The sequence below is a fragment of the Lethenteron reissneri genome, chromosome 60 (genome assembly GCF_015708825.2).
Source record: "Lethenteron reissneri isolate LAM-NWPU_2019-01 chromosome 60, ASM1570882v1, whole genome shotgun sequence".
Taxonomy (NCBI): Eukaryota; Metazoa; Chordata; class Hyperoartia; order Petromyzontiformes; family Petromyzontidae; genus Lethenteron; species Lethenteron reissneri.
The window spans coordinates 8,090,441-8,106,441 of record NC_083838.1 but is presented as its reverse complement, the minus strand read 5'-3'; the positions used below and the strand labels follow the sequence as shown (position 1 = coordinate 8,106,441).

Here is a 16,001-nt window from a genome sequence, read left to right as displayed (position 1 = left end):
TTCACTGGGGGTCACGCCTCCCTCCTGTCGGTTTTGCCATAATGAATTGTGGCACCCGCACCTACGGCCCCCCCCCCCCGCTGCCCCCCCCCCCCCCCCCACTGACTCCCCCACACCGTCCCCTCCATGACCGCCGAACGAACGGCAACGCACCGACGAGACCACGAAGGCGGTTCGTTCATTTATCGGAGAAATATAAAGAAGAAGAACAATGATCGTTTACGCATCTCGGGGGGGGTGGGGGTGGAGGGGCTGTTTGTTGTATTTACTTATTTATTTACCGGACACCAGCGCCGCACGCTCGTGCACCGTGCACGTAATTTGGCTTTTTTGCGGCTTTTGCGGAGGCCGCCCACAAATTAAAGAGGGCGGCAGTGCGGGCAGCTCCGACAAATGAGGCTCCGGGGGGAAATGGGGAAGGAGGACGTGTTGCGGTTCCCCCTCGCGAATCGCGGTCGGCCTCCCGCTCGCGCAGACGCGAGGACTTGCGTGGCCCTCGCGGAATCGTTCAAAACCCAAAGAAACTCTTTCCGAGATTGGCGCACGAATGGCCCCGCCATCGATCCCGGAGAACGCGGTGCGGGCCCGACGCAAAACCTAACGGCGCAAAACCTAACGGCGCACTCGGCTGCGCCGGCCCACCGACGACGCCGCGGCCCGCATGCTCGGCTCGGCCGGAGCCGGTTGGCCTGGACGAGGCCTGAGAGCGCTGTGCGGTCACGGACACGAGGCACGCGAGGCGTGCGGGCGGCTCGCGTGAGCACCTTCGCGTTTTGTTTTAAACCGAAGCCGCCAGGCCCTCCCCCGTCTCGTGCCGCGTTCGGCGTAAATCCGGGGGGCCCTCGGTGCGGATGAAAGAGGCCCTCCCTATCAAGAGGCCCAACCCGCGCCGTCGACTCCGACGTTCCAACGGAGCGGTTCAAATAAGCGGGGACGGACGGACGGACGGAGACACGCTCGTGTCGGTGGCAGAGATCGCCGCTCGAAAACGGTGGGGTGGGGAGGGGAAAGAAGGGGGCCGATGGCCATTTTGTGCTGGGGCCGCGTGTCGCCGCCGCGGCCCATCTCACAATTAAGCGCAATTTACGCTTGCGACGGTCTTGGCGGGATCCTCCGCCGTCAAGTGGCGCCCGTTGACAACAACGCTAATTGCCACGTTTTAACACGAGCGGAGTGTGTCTGGGTTGTGTCGGCGTGTACGTGCGAGAGTGTGCACTCGCACGCAGGTTTTTTTTTTATTCGCTAAATAATTACGATTTACACCGAGCCTTCTGTTAAATTGTAACCGACGGTGGGGGGGGGGGGTGGGAGGAATAGGAGGTGGGGAGGGGGGAGTGGGTGGGGAAGAGACTTGACCCCTGCAGCAAATGCACGGGGGGGAGGAGGGGCAAAAACCACAGGCGCAATTATGACGCTTTCCTCCACCAAAATGCAGGGGGGTGGGGGAGGGGGGTTATTTTGAGTCGTGAAAAAAATGGAAAATAAGCTCCCCATTAGCCCCCGCATTGTGCCTTCTCAATTATGGAGACGGCAATCTAGCGGCAATTATAGGAGCAATCAATTTACATGAAGTCATTATCCTGTCCGCCTGCAAAAGCTGCTGAGTAGCCCCGGCATAATTCAACCATCCCCCTATTTAGGGCCGCATGAAATCAAGGTGTATAATTAAGAGGCATCCCGTTGGCCGTTGTGCGCCGCGAGACCGCGCGGCTCCCCGCTTTGCCGTTTTTGGCGCTAATTGAATGTGGTCGGCACTGCTGCGCCCGGCAGCTGGAAGAGAAGCCGTGCTCGCGTGCGGCTCGCGGGGACAATAACAACCCAACTTGCGTCGCCCGCCCCAAACCACGCCAACCGCCGACTCTTAGCGAGGAGCCGTGGTCGTTGCCGACTTATTTTGGTCTTGCCTTTCGCCGGCGACGGCGACCGCCTCGTGTCGACGACGATCGCCGCAGCGGTGCGCTCTCGCGGAGGACGGCGGTACGTGCGTGGATGAGCAAGCGATTACGCGCAGTGCAACGATTGTCTGCGCATTGTCCCGTCTCCCCACCCCCCGCCACCCCCCCCCGCCACGCCACCCGCCCGCCACGCCCGCACCGCTATGGTGACACGCTTTTCTCTCCCCTTCACGATACAGGTCCTCCGGTGACGAGAGCGCCGTGCCAAACGACGCGTTTTTCCCCGGCGTTGGCGTGGCCGCCGACGGAACGAACACCGACATGAGCCGTGGCGCGGCGAATTCGGCGGCGACGACCATAGCCACGGTGGAAAACTTCGCCTATACAGGTGAGTCGGCAGCACCCCCCCCCACCCCCCGCACCCCCCCCCCCCACCACTGTGGTGCGACAACCACCACCACCGGGCAACCCGCAATTGTGTCGTCATCGTCGCGCGCGCACGGTCGTGTCGACGCGTGTCGATGCTCGTAGACGTTCGTACACCAGCGTCACGGTCAGCGCCAGCGAGTAAGCCTCTCGTGGGCCCGCCAACTCGAGTTCGATTCCCGCTCGTGGGAATCGAACTAATTACACCGGCGATTATCTGAACTGGTCCCTCTGCCTTAAAAATGAGTGCCTGGTGCGGTGCGTAGTAAGCGTCGGCGCTGGAAAGGCAAAGACGGAGAACCTTCCGTGTAGCCTGTAACAGACCATCGGGGCAAATGCTGTCAGCGAGCAGCACCTATGAAGGCCGGCACTGTGGCACACGAGGGGCTGGGTGGCCAGCACCACGCCCGGCCGCCTTTGTCTCCCCAGTCACGATGTTTACTATGCATCGCAACGGGTACTCACTTGAGGCTGAGTCGACATAGGGGAGGCCCAGGATCGGTTCAGATAAGCGTCACCGGTGTTGGCCGCTGGCGGGAATCGAACTCGTGTCACCGGGTTCGTAGCGCAGCAGCGCGCTAACCGCTGCGCCGCCGTTCTCCACGCGCGCACGCCCGCTTAAAAGTAACGAACAAAAAACCTTCGGAACGCCAACGTTTTCACTTTGCGTGGCAGGCGAGGATGGTGAAAAGTCCGAGAGGCCCGGCACGTCCCGAGAGAAGGCCTCGCTGGGCGTGAGCGCGAGTGGCGACCAGAAGGGCTTCCTGTGCTGGAAGAAGGGGTGCGGGCAGCAGTTCGTGACGCCCGGGGCGCTGCAGGCCCACTTCGCCGAGGCCCACGCCAAACAGCGGCAGCAGCAGCAGCTGCAGCAGCAGCAGCTGCAGCCGCCGGCCGGAGCCATCGCGGAGCAGCGAGCGGTGGCGGCGGCTAGCAAGCACCGCTGTGGGCAGTGCGGCGCCTGCTTCAAGAGCCCCGACAAGGTGCTGGCTCACCAGCAGCTGTGCTGCCAGCCCGCCGCCGCCACCGCGGCCGCCTGCCCGCTGTGCCCGCAAAACCTGCGCACGCCCGCGGCCCTCGGCAGACACCTGGAGTCGAGCCACCCGGAGCTGAGCGACGGCGACGTGCGCCAGATCTGCGGCAGCGTCGGCATCGGCTTCCGGGTCGGCCGCCGGGAACCGTCGCCGGCCGAGGGAGGAGGCGAGGAAGGCGCGGCGGTGCACGACGGCGACAGGGGCGACGCGGAGGGCCCCTCCGAGGCGGAGGGCGGGCACGGCGGCACCGCGGAGGTGGGCGAGGGCGCGCCGGAGTGCGACGACTTGCTGGGCGACGCCAAGCGGGCGCTGCCGTTCCGCAAGGGCACCAACTTCCTGATGGACAAGTTCCTGGACCCGTCACGGCCGTATAAGTGCACCGTGTGCAAGGAGTCGTTCACGCAGAAGAACATCCTTCTCGTGCACTACAACTCGGTGTCGCACCTCAACCGCCTGAAGAAGACACTGCAGGGCTCAGGCGGGCCGTCCGGCGGCGCCGCGCAGGGCGACGCCGCCGTGAGCGCCGGCGACAGCAAGCCCTACCGGTGCGCCACCTGCAACGTGGCCTACAGCCAGAGCTCCACGCTCGAGATCCACATGCGCTCCGTGCTGCACCAGACAAAGACGCGGGCGGCGCTGCAGGAGTCGGCCGCGGCGGCGTCGGGCGGCGGCAAAGGGGACGGCGCCGGCGCTTCGGCGAGCGCCGTTCAACAGGCCGCGAGCGACTACACCAAGGCCCAGGCGGCCCCCGGTGGCTCGGCGCACAAGCCGGAGGCGGCGCCGGAGTATGCGGAGGCGCTGAGGAAGGCGCACGCGGAGGCGCCGCCGACGCCGTCGTCAGGCCAGCAGGCCCAGGCACAGGCCCAGGCACAGGCCCAGGCACAGGCACAGGCTTTGGCACGCGCCCAAACGCAGGCCCTGGTGCAGCAGGCGCAGGTGCAGTTCCAGCAGGAGCTGCAGCAGCAGCAGCAGCAGCCGGCCTTCCTTCAGCACCAGCTCTTCAACCCGGCACTGCTGCCCCCTTTCTCCATGACGACGGAAGCCTTCATGCAGCTGCAGCAGCAGCAGCCGTTCTTCTTTCCCTTTGGTCTTTCCGGCGCCGACCTTCAGCTGCACCAGGAGATGGTCCTGCCCGGGTCGTCCGGCGCGTTCGCCATGTCCAGCGCGGCCGCCTCCATCCTGGGAGAGCTGAAGTCGCAGCAGCAGTGGCAACAGCAGCAGCAGCAACAGCAACAGCAGCAGCAACAGCAGCAGCAGCAGCAACAGCAGCAGCAACAGCAGGCGCTTCAACTCCTGAGCGAGGAGATCGAGAATCGGAGCGCCGAGGAGGACGAGAAGATGGAGGAGGCGCAGGAAGAGGATGTCGACGGCGAGTCGACGACGACACCGGCGGCGGGCCCCGGCGAGGAGCCGGGCGACGCGCAGCACCAGCAGCCGGGCGGCTCCGAGGAACGCGTGCCGCCGCCCAGGATTCCGGCGTACGCCCGGGGCAATGCGGTGCGAGCGCTGCTGGAGAACTTCGGCTTCGAGCTGGTGATCCAGTACAATGAGAACCGGCAGAGGTCGGCGCGGCGGGAGGAGAGTGCCGCGCCCGCCGACGCCTCGGGCAAGATCGAGTGCAGGGACTGCGGCAAGCTCTTCTCCAACATCCTGGTACTCAAAAGCCACCAGGAGCACATCCACCTCCAGATCCTGCCCATCGAGGAGCTCAGCCGCTACTCCAAGCAGTACCGCAAGACCTACGACAAGGTCTACCCGATCAGGCCGGACTCACCCGAGATGCAGGCGCTGCCAGCGCAGCAGCAGCAGCTCCAGCAGCAGCAGCTCCAGCAACAGCAGCTCCAGCAGCAGCTCCAGCAGCAGCTCCAGCAGCAGCTCCAGCCGCCGCCGCCTCCGCCGCCGCCCCCTCCTCCGCCCGCATCCACCGCCCCGAAGCTGGCCACCCCTCCAGCCACCCCGCAGCCCGCGCAGCATTCGCCCCACCAGATGGTGTTGTCCCAGCTGGCGCTGCCCCTGGACCAGCTGCCCATGCTATCGCCGCTGATGATGCAGCCGATGCAGCTGCAGTCGATGGCGTCGCAACTGTCCTCGCAGTTCATGCCCATGGAGTCGATCACCGCCGACTTTGTGCAGCTCTACCACCTCCACCACCAGCAGAAGATGCAGCAGCAGCAGCAGCAGGCGGTGGACTCGGCCCTGCTCCTGCAGCAGCAGCAGCAGCAGCAGAGCAAGCGGCCGCGCACCCGCATCACGGAGGAGCAGCTGAACGTGCTCAAGGCCTACTTCGACATCAACAACCTGCCGAGCGACGAGCAGATCCAGGAGATGGCCGAAAATACGGGCCTCTCGCACAAGGTCATCAAGCACTGGTTCCGCAACACGCTGTTCAAGGAGCGCCAGCGCAATAAGGACTCGCCCTACAACTTCAACAACCCGCCCACCACGAGCCTCGACGAGCTGCGTGCCGAGCCGCCGGCGGTGCCGGCAGCACCGGCGGTGCCGGCAGCACCGGCGCTGCCCCCCCATGCCGGTGCCGTCCCCCGAGCTCCCGACCCAGCAGCTGCAGCAGCAGCAGCTGCAGCAGCAGCAGCTGCAGATGGAGACGCTGTCGAGCCGGCGCTCGAGCCGGACGCGCTTCACCGACTACCAGCTCAAGATCCTGCAGGACTTCTTCGACGCCAACGCCTACCCCAAGGACGACGAGCTGGAGCAGCTGTCCGGCCTCCTGAGCCTGCCGACGCGCGTCATCGTCGTGTGGTTCCAGAACGCGCGGCAAAAGGCGCGCAAGAGCTACGAGAGCCAGATCGAGGGCAGGGACGGCGAGAAGCGCGAGGTGCTGCTCAACGACCGCTACGTGCGCACCGGCAACATGAACTACCAGTGCCGCAAGTGCAGCGTGGTGTTCCAGCGCATCTTCGACCTCATCACCCACCAGAAGAAGCACTGCTACCGCGACGAGGAGGACAGCTACACGCGCGAGGACAACCAGATGGACGACTCGTCCGACGCCACCGACATGGGCAACTCGTCGGGCTATACGCCACCCGCCGGCGCAGCCGCAGCGCGACGCGCCGGCCCCCTCGTCGTTCCAGACGCCCGACGGCGACTCCCGCGGAGCTCCGAGCCCCAAAACCGAACCGGCCGAGGAGAAGCCGAAGGAAGGCAAGGTGGCGAGGGAGCAGCAGCGGGAGCAGCAGCGGGAGCAGCAGCGGGAGCAGCAGGAGCAGCAGCTGCAGCAGCAGCTGCAGCAGCAGCTGCAGCAACAGCTGCAGCAGCAGCAGCTGCAGCTGCAGCAGCAGCAGCAGCTTCATCAGCTGCAAAGTCAGCAGGAAGAGCAGCCAAACCAAAACCGAATCAACCTCAGAGCAGCCATCATCATCATCAGCTGCTATCGTCGTCGTCGTCGTCGCAGCAGGGGCCGATGCAGCCAGCGCCATACAACAGCCTGGCGCTGCAACTGCTGCCCTACCAGTGCGAGCAGTGCAAGCTCTCGTTCCCCACCTTCGAGCAGTGGCAGGAGCACCAGCAGACGCACATGCTCTCCGCACAGAACCCCTTCGCTCACCCGCCCTCTGTCCTGGAGCGCCCCGCGGAGATGCCCTTCGTGATGTTCGACCCGCGCTCCGGTTCGCTCGTGCCGGGCGCCCCGCCGCACGTCCCGTCGCAGTCGGCGCCATCGCCCGCGACGCCGGCGTCGTCCGCCGGCACCGAGGAGAGGGCCGACGTCGGGGGCAAGGTGGACGGCGAGCGGCTCGACGAGCCGCACAAGGACAAGCGGCTGAGGACGACCATCACGCCCGAGCAGCTGGAGGTGCTCTACGGCAAGTACATGATCGACTCGAACCCCACGCGCAAGATGCTGGACCACATCTCCAGCGAGGTGGGCCTCAAGAAGCGCGTGGTGCAGGTGTGGTTCCAGAACACGCGCGCCCGCGAGCGCAAGGGCCAGTTCCGCTCGTTCGGCATGGTGCAGGCCCACCGGCGCTGCCCGTTCTGCCGCGCCCTCTTCAAGGCCCAGACGGCGCTCGACACGCACATCCGCTCGCGCCACTGGCACGAGGCGCGCCAGTCGGGTTACAACGTCTTCCCGTCGCCCGGCGCGCCGAGCCCCGGGCACACGCAGGCCAAGGACGGCGGCGGCATCGGCGGCATCGGCGGCGGCGGCGGCTTCGAGCACTCGCTCAGCATGGTGTTCTCCCAGCCGCCGTTCGGCATGGGCGCCGGCTGCGACAACCGGTCGGCGCTGCTGTCTCAGATGAAGATGATGGGCGACAACTCCCCCACCGGGCTCAGCCACTCCCCCATCAACGTCGAGAGCAGCTTCTGCGACAAGGCCTCGTTCATCCCCAAGGTCGAAGGGTCGATGGCGGGCGGCGCGGCGGAAGGCGACGCCTCGGCCTACGACGACGACGATGGCCGCGGTGGTGGCGGCTCGTCGGAAGACGGCCGCCCGTCCGGCGCGAGCGCGGCGCGCGGCGAGAACGGCGACGGCCTCTCGGCCGAGGCGTCGACCTCCGACTACGTCCGGCCGAAGACGGAGGACGAGGCGCCGTTTCAGCCGACGACGCCGGCGCTCGGCAGCGAGAGCGGCGACGGCGTCTCGTCGTCGGGGCCGGTGAGCCCCGGCCTGAGCCTCTCGACGACGCTGGACTTCGAGATGAACGACTACAGCGAGACGTCCAGCCTGGCCGACCCGCGCACACCCGAGCCCGCTGGGCGGCCTCGCCTTCTCGCAGTCCAAGCTGTCGTCGTCGTCCGACGACCGTCCGGGCCACAAGCGCTACCGCACCCAGATGTCCAACCTGCAGCTGAAGGTGCTCAAAGCCTGCTTCGGGGAGTACCGCACGCCCACCATGCACGAGTGCGAGATCCTCGGCAACGACATCGGGCTGCCCAAGCGCGTCGTGCAGGTGTGGTTCCAGAACGCGCGCGCCAAGGACAAGAAGTTCAAGCTGAGCGTCGCCAAGCAGTTCGGCGCGGAGGCCGCGGTGGCCGCGGGCGGCGGGGAGGGCGCGGCGCCGCGGGGGGGCCGCTGCGGGCTGTGCGGCGTGCAATACACGGCGCGCCTCTCGGTGCGCGACCACGTCTTCTCGCTGCAGCACATCGGCAAGCTCAAGGAGAGCCTCGGCAGCCAGCTGGACGGCGAGAAGTTCCTCGACCCGGCGCTCTTCCGCCAGTTCATGGCCCAGCAGGAGCTCGACCGCATCAAGAAGGCCAACGAGAGCATCGGCCTTCCCCAGCAGCAGGCAATTCAAGTCACGAAGCACCCCGCCACGTTCCACAACGGGCCCCAAGTGCCGGGCCTGGGCCTCGCGTCGGCCTACTCGGCCGTTCCCGGGCTCTCGCCGATGCTCATGCCGGGCGTTGGGGGCTCCCCGGCGCTGCCCAACTTTGGGCCGTCTCCAGCAGGTTGGCATCGTCTGCTTGTGTGCTGCTTCTCGTGTGCCACGTGTGTGCGGCTTCCCGTGTGTCACACAACAGAGACCCATAGACTCACACAACAGAGACCCATAGACTCACACAACAGAGACCCATAGACTCACACAACAGAGACCCATAGACTCACACGGCAGAGACCCATAGACTCACACAACAGAGACCCATAGACTCACACAACAGAAACCCATAGACTCACACAACAGAGACCCATAGACTCACACAACAGAGACCCATAGACTCACATGGCAGAGACCCATAGACTCACACAACAGAGACCCATAGACTCACACAACAGAGACCCATAGACTCACATGGCAGAGACCCATAGACTCACACAACCGAGACCCATAGACTCACACAACAGAGACCCATAGACTCACACAACAGAGACCCATAGACTCACACGGCAGAGACCCATAGACTCACACAACAGAGACCCATAGACTCACACGGCAGAGACCCATAGACTCACACAACAGAGACCCATAGACTCACACAACAGAGACCCATAGACTCACACAACAGAGACCCATAGACTCACACAACAGAGACCCATAGACTCACACAACAGAGACCCATAGACTCACACGGCAGAGACCCATAGACTCACACAACAGAGACCCATAGACTCACACAACAGAGACCCATAGACTCACACAACAGACCCATAGACTCACACAACAGAGACCCATAGACTCACACGGCAGAGACCCATAGACTCACACAACAGAGACCCATAGACTCACACAACAGAGACCCATAGACTCACACAACAGAGACCCATAGACTCACACAACAGAGACCCATAGACTCACACGGCAGAGACCCATAGACTCACACAACAGAGACCCATAGACTCACATGGCAGAGACCCATAGACTCACACAACAGAGACCCATAGACTCACACAACAGAGACCCATAGACTCACACAACAGAGACCCATAGACTCACACGACAGAGACCCATAGACTCACACAACAGAGACCCATAGACTCACACAACAGAGACCCATAGACTCACACAACAGAGACCCATAGACTCACACGGCAGAGACCCATAGACTCACACGGCAGAGACCCATAGACTCACACAACAGAGACCCATAGACTCACACGGCAGAGACCCATAGACTCACACAACAGAGACCCATAGACTCACACAACAGAGACCCATAGACTCACACAACAGAGACCCATAGACTCACACAACAGAGACCCATAGACTCACACAACAGAGACCCATAGACTCACACAACAGAGACCCATAGACTCACACGGCAGAGACCCATAGACTCACACAACAGAGACCCATAGACTCACACAACAGAGACCCATAGACTCACACGGCAGAGACCCATAGACTCACACAACAGAGACCCATAGACTCACACAACAGAGACCCATAGACTCACACAACAGAGACCCATAGACTCACACAACAGAGACCCATAGACTCACACAACAGAGACCCATAGACTCACACAACAGAGACCCATAGACTCACACAACAGAGACCCATAGACTCACTTAACAGAGACCCATAGACTCACACAACAGAGACCCATAGACTCACACAACAGAGACCCATAGACTCACACGGCAGAGACCCATAGACTCACACAACAGAGACCCATAGACTCACACAACAGAGACCCATAGACTCACACAACAGAGACCCATAGACTCACACAACAGAGACCCATAGACTCACACAACAGAGACCCATAGACTCACACAACAGAGACCCATAGACTCACACAACAGAGAACCATAGACTCACACGGTAGAAACCCACATTTTTTTGTCCTTCCCCCCGCACCTCCGATAAGCTACGGTTGGCTGACGTACGGCGCGAAAGAATTTCAATGCTACGTGCGTTCAGGACGCCGCTGCAAAAATCGACGGCGTGAACCCCCCTCGGCAGCTTCCGTGACACGCAGGCAATTCCCCTTTTGGAATTTGGGCCATTTTTCGCGGAGAGCGGTCGAGCGCCGATCGGAGGAGCCGGGCGGCGAACCCCGGCGATGCCGCGGTGAAGCCTCCGTTGTGGTCGCTTGCAATTTCGGGCATCGAGGCGCCACCAAGAAACCGTATACAGTAGAAGCCCTCTTGACGAGCACTCCTGTTAACGACGCATCGCTTAACGACGGGCCTCCATAGAGCCCAATGTGTAGTGTAGTGTGTAGTAGTGTATAGTGTAGTGTATGTAGTGTATTGTGTATAGTAGTGTATAGTGGTGTATAGTCGTGTAGTGTATTGTGTTGTGTATAGTGGTGTATAGTCGTGTAGTGTATTGTGTAGTGTATTGTGTAGTGTATTGTGTAGTGTAGTGTATAGTGTAGTGTATTGTGTATAGTAGTGTATAGTGTAGTGTATTGTGTATAGTAGTGTATAGTCGTGTAGTGTATAGTGTAGTGTATTGTGTAGTGTATTGTGTAGTGTATAGTAGTGTATAGTAGTGTAGTGTATAGTGTAGTGTATAGTAGTGTAGTGTATAGTGTAGGGTAGTGTGTAGTGTATAGTGTAGTGTATAGTAGTGTAGTGTATAGTAGTATTTCGTGGACTGTCTAGTCAGGTCGTGTAGAGTAGTGCCTCCATAGAGCCCAATGTGTGGTGTATAGTAGTGTAGTGTATTGTGTAGTGAACAGTAGTGTGTAGTGTATAGTGGTGTAGTGTATAGTGTAGTGTATAGTGTAGTGTATAATGGTGTTTATAATGTTGTTAGTATCTATGTATTAATATGCATTGTTTATATATTACAAAGTACGTTTTTTGGGTGAAAAAGAGGGCAACTCCTCCCCCCTTATCCCTCCTTCTCCCCCCTCCTCCGTCCCTCCGGCAGCAATGACGACGCCCAAGGCAGCTCTCATCGGCTTCCCCATGTCGGCGATCCCCTCGCCGGGTCTCACCGCGCCCGCCGCGGTCCCCAGCAAATCACCGCAACAGCAGCAGAACGCCGGCACCGCGCCGCAGTCGCCGGGCAATGAGAGGAGCAAAGACGCCGCTGGTGACGACCAGGACACCGACGAGCGGCAGAAATCGGACGCCGCGGCGAAGCACGACGAGTCGGACGCGGTCGTCCAGCAGGCGCAGTCCGACCAGGCCCAGCTGCGGGCCCTGCAGGCCGCGCTGGCCGGCGAGTCCAACGCGACGGCGGCGGCCGCCCTCCTCGCGGGGCAGCTGCTGCCCTGCTTCGGGCTGCCCACGCTGCCGCCGTACTTCAACGGGCCGCAGCTGCCCACGGCGGCGGCGGCCGCGGCCGTGCTGCAGGGCGGCTACCTCCAGTCGCTGTACGGAATGGACGCCTCGGGCCTCTTCCCCTACGGCCCAGCCTTCGCGCAGGCCGCCCTCGCCAACGGGCTGGCGGCCGGCTCGCTGCTGCAGCAGCAGGTGCAGCAGTATCAGCAGAACGTGCAAGAGGTGCTGCTGCAGCAGCAGCAGCAGCAGATGACGCAGGCGGCGCAGCCGTCGAACGGCTCCGCGCAGGGTCGGCACGACAGGGGCGGCCAGGACGCGAAGGAGGCGGGCGACGGGGCGGACGACGGCGCCAGGCCGCCGGGCAAAGGCAAGGGGGCGGCGGACGCCCCGACGAAGCCGAGCCTGGCGGAGCACTGCGAGATGAAGTGCAGCCTCGTGTGCCGCAAGTGCCAGATGGTGTTCTCCGACGAGACGCTGGCGCTGGCCCACCAGAAGTCGCTCTGCTACTTCGGGCTGGGCAAGGTGGACGCGCGGGAGACCCTGGTGCGTGTGCCCTCGGGCCAGTACCAGTGCAAGGCCTGCGACGTGACCCTGCTCGGGGAAGACGGCCTGCGACGCCACCTCCAGTCGTCCTCGCACCGGCAGCAGGTCGCGGCCAAACGAGCTTCGTCCGACGCCAAAGAGCAGCAGCAGCAGCACGCTAGACTATTATTACCTCACTCCTTTCGCGCCACTGATTCCGCATCTACCTCGCAGCAGCAGCAGCAGCAGCCCGTGCCGGATGACGGCGGCGGCGGCTTCTCGGCAGCCGGCTCCTCGTGCGCCGCTCCCGTCGCCTGCGCCAAATCGTGGCCGCCGTTCGCCACGCCCGTGACGCCGCCGTCGCTCCCGCAGACGCGCTTCTTGCCCGCCCTCGTCACGGCCTCCCTGGCGAACTCGGCCGCGGTGGCGGCGGCGGCCGGGATGGACGCGCAGGTGCCGGCGGCGGCGGCGGCGGCGGCGGCGCCCCAGCCGCCGGTTTCGCTGAGCGGGTGCTCGGGCGACGCGGACCAGGGCGGCCAGGCGACGTCGCTGGCGAGCGAGCGCGCCATCGCGGCGTACGGCATGATCTCCGAGCGCGAGTCGCAGAGCGTGGGCTCGTAGAGGCGTTCCGCTCGCGGGCGCTCGCGACGCTCGGTTTTTATAGATAGCTTTAAACAAAACTTTGAAAAAACAAAAACCAACATAAAAACGGAGACACGATCATTTACTGTGCATGTATTAACCCGTTGGTACATTCCTTTTATTTTTTGAGAACTATTTTTTATTTGTTTTCCCAAGGGTGTCGGCCTTGCGTATTGTTGTGTCGGGAGCCGTTGCGGCGTGAAGGCGACTCGTGGGTTTTGCTAAAGAGGAGGAGGGAGGAGGAGGAGGGAGGAGGTCGCCTTTAAATGTACCGGCGCCAACGTAAAGAAGAGCGTGGAATGGCAGGAGAGGACGCGTCCGGGCGGGGGCGAGGGGCCTGGGTTTTGCTCGTCGCAAGCGGAAGAAAACCCCCAACGTCGCGGCGTTTGACAAAAGGGCTTCCTCCGCCCAGCACCCCGGAGAAAGACCAACACGTTGCATCGAGAGAGACAGAGAGCAGGGGAAGAAACACTCAATTCGGGCCAAGCTTTAATAACAATAACAAACAACAACAACAACCGAACGATGTCATTGACGACGACGGCGCGTCGAATCGTTAAGCCGTCGGTGCCACGGACGGCTCTCCCTGAGTTTTTGCCGGCAACTTTAAGGGCAGCCTCCTGCGGGGGGGGGGGGGGGGCGAGAAAACGGCGGCAGCCCCCCCCTCGCTCCCCCCACTCGCTCCCCCCCCCTCGCCCCCCCCCCCCTCCGCCGCGTAAACCCGTTCAAAGAGAGAGAGAGAGAAGGTGCTTTCTAATACATTTGCAAATTTCCAAAGGTGTTTTAACCAAAATAAACCAAATATGAATGGTAGGACGATCACATCCCCCCATTCACACCGCCGCAAATATAGCTCAAGCAAAACTAACAAAAGAAAACTACGAAAAAAAATAAACAACAACCGCCGTCAGCCAGAGAGATGGGTCCGGTGCTTTTGTGCGCATTTTGTCCGAGAGAAAAGAGAAAACGCAACAATGTGTCGGGGGGTGGGGACGGAGAAAACGATGACCACGTGATGATGGAAGAAGTGTTATACCTCATTTGAACTTGTACGTATCCCAAAAGAAGATGGAATGATAACAAAACTAAAAAAAATTGCGTGGGTAACATCCAAGGAAGGTTTAACCCAAGATGTGTATCCGACGGTCGTGTCCACCTTGTCTGCCATCCGTCAGCTTCGTGAAGGTTCCAGTATTTTTGAAAGCCTCAGGTTTAATACAAAAAAAACGAACGAACAGAAGGAAGGAAGGAGAGCGTTGCGGCGCGCCAGTGCGTCGTGGCCGAGACGGATATCTAAGCGGGAGTGGCCGTGGACGACAGCACATTCCTCGGAGAATCCACTTTGACCTCAGACCACTTTTAGTGGGCGCGCAATGACTGCGGAACCCCCGCCCCCCGCCCCCCGCCCCCCCTCCGCGCGCTGAATTTCTTCGTCCCATCGAAGTGCGTCTCGGACGAACGAAAAATGGGGGAGAAAATATATATTTATTTATTAAACTCGGCCCGCTTTGGGGCAGCGCGTTTGACGCCGAAAGCCCGGACGGGCTGAGCGGCAATCCGCGTTATGGCCCCTCGCGAAAGAGCGCACCGTGGGGTCGACCCCGCACGGTGTTCGCCCTCGCCCCACTTCCACCGCGGGCACCGCGGTGCCCAGGCTGGCATCGTCCACGGGCAGGGAGGGAGGTGGGGGCGCTCCGCTTGCTCCCCTCCCGTGGCCGCGTGGCCGCGTCACAGGCAGTGCGAATGGTCGCAGAGGGCCCCACGGACTTAACTCTGGACGCGCCGACGAAAAGATGCAAATCGTTTCCGCGCGCTTTCGGTTCAGATTACGACGAGAAAATATTGAGATGGGGTGGGGGGTAGTGGCGGCTGGGTGATGCGCGGGGGGCGAAAATATAACTTTGGAATGATTGTCGCGGGGGGAGGGGGATGGTGGAAATAATGACTAAAGTTTTATAAATAACGCTGTCGGCACTTAAAACTTACAGAGGTCTGCGAGGCTGTCGGTGGCAGGCGGCACGGCGAGCGATCCGCAGTGACAAACGCGTTGAGCTTTATAAGGCAAAGTGATTTTGCTGTCCTCATGCAACACGTCGTGACTTTGTGTGTGTGCGCGCGCGCGCGCGCGAGAGTTGTTTTCCCGATCGTTCAAACTACGAATGCTGCACTGCGTTGGCACACTCCTGCTGTAACATCTCATTTCCGGTGCCCCCCCCTTACCCCCCCCCATTGCCCCCCCCCCCCGGTTTTAAATGGGAATGTAACGATGACCGACGACGAATTTCCGTCGACGGGACACGGCGGAATTTATTCCACGCTTTACAAAACTTTGCATAGGGGGGCGGGTGGTGTGGGAGCGACCGATGTAATACTGTCGACCTTGGGAGCGATTCCCCCCAAATGCTCTCGCACAAAGTGGTAACTTTCGCACAAATATCCTGCAGACCGACCGGAGCGACAACGATCAAAACCGCCGTCCGTGCGTGAAATATGCCGGTAAGGAGCGCGTGCGATCGCTCCCCACGTGCTCCCCACGTGCTCCCCACGTGCTCACCCACGTGCTCACCCACGTGCTCACCCACGTGCTCACCCACGTGCTCCTCACGTGCTCCCCACGTGCTCCCCACGTGCTCACCCACGTGCTCCCCACGTGCTCGCGATCACGACGCCCAAAGGGAGCTCCACGACCTTCCCAGGAAGTTGCAGCGGCACGCGTCCCCCCGTGACCTGCACGCTGCCCCCCCCTCCCTGCCCCCCCTCCCTGCCCCCCCTCAATGCCCCCCCTCCCTGCCCCCCAACGCGTGGCTCTCACCCGTCGCAAGCGCTCGCCGCTGTCCAGGCACGGCC

The 16,001-nt window shown here is 62.0% G+C and overlaps 1 protein-coding gene across 1 annotated transcript; it reads left to right on the top strand.

The window, feature by feature from the left end:
• Positions 1-2,157: 2,157 nt before the first annotated feature.
• LOC133358031 (zinc finger homeobox protein 3-like) lies at positions 2,158-13,780 on the top strand. The gene is given in 7 exon segments (XM_061576305.1): positions 2,158-2,283; positions 2,997-5,830; positions 5,928-6,418; positions 6,420-6,547; positions 6,631-8,081; positions 8,083-8,761; positions 11,635-13,780. Coding segments are annotated over 7 exon segments (7,149 nt in total). The 5' UTR covers positions 2,158-2,216; the 3' UTR covers positions 13,134-13,780.
• The last annotated feature ends 2,221 nt before the right edge of the window (positions 13,781-16,001 follow it).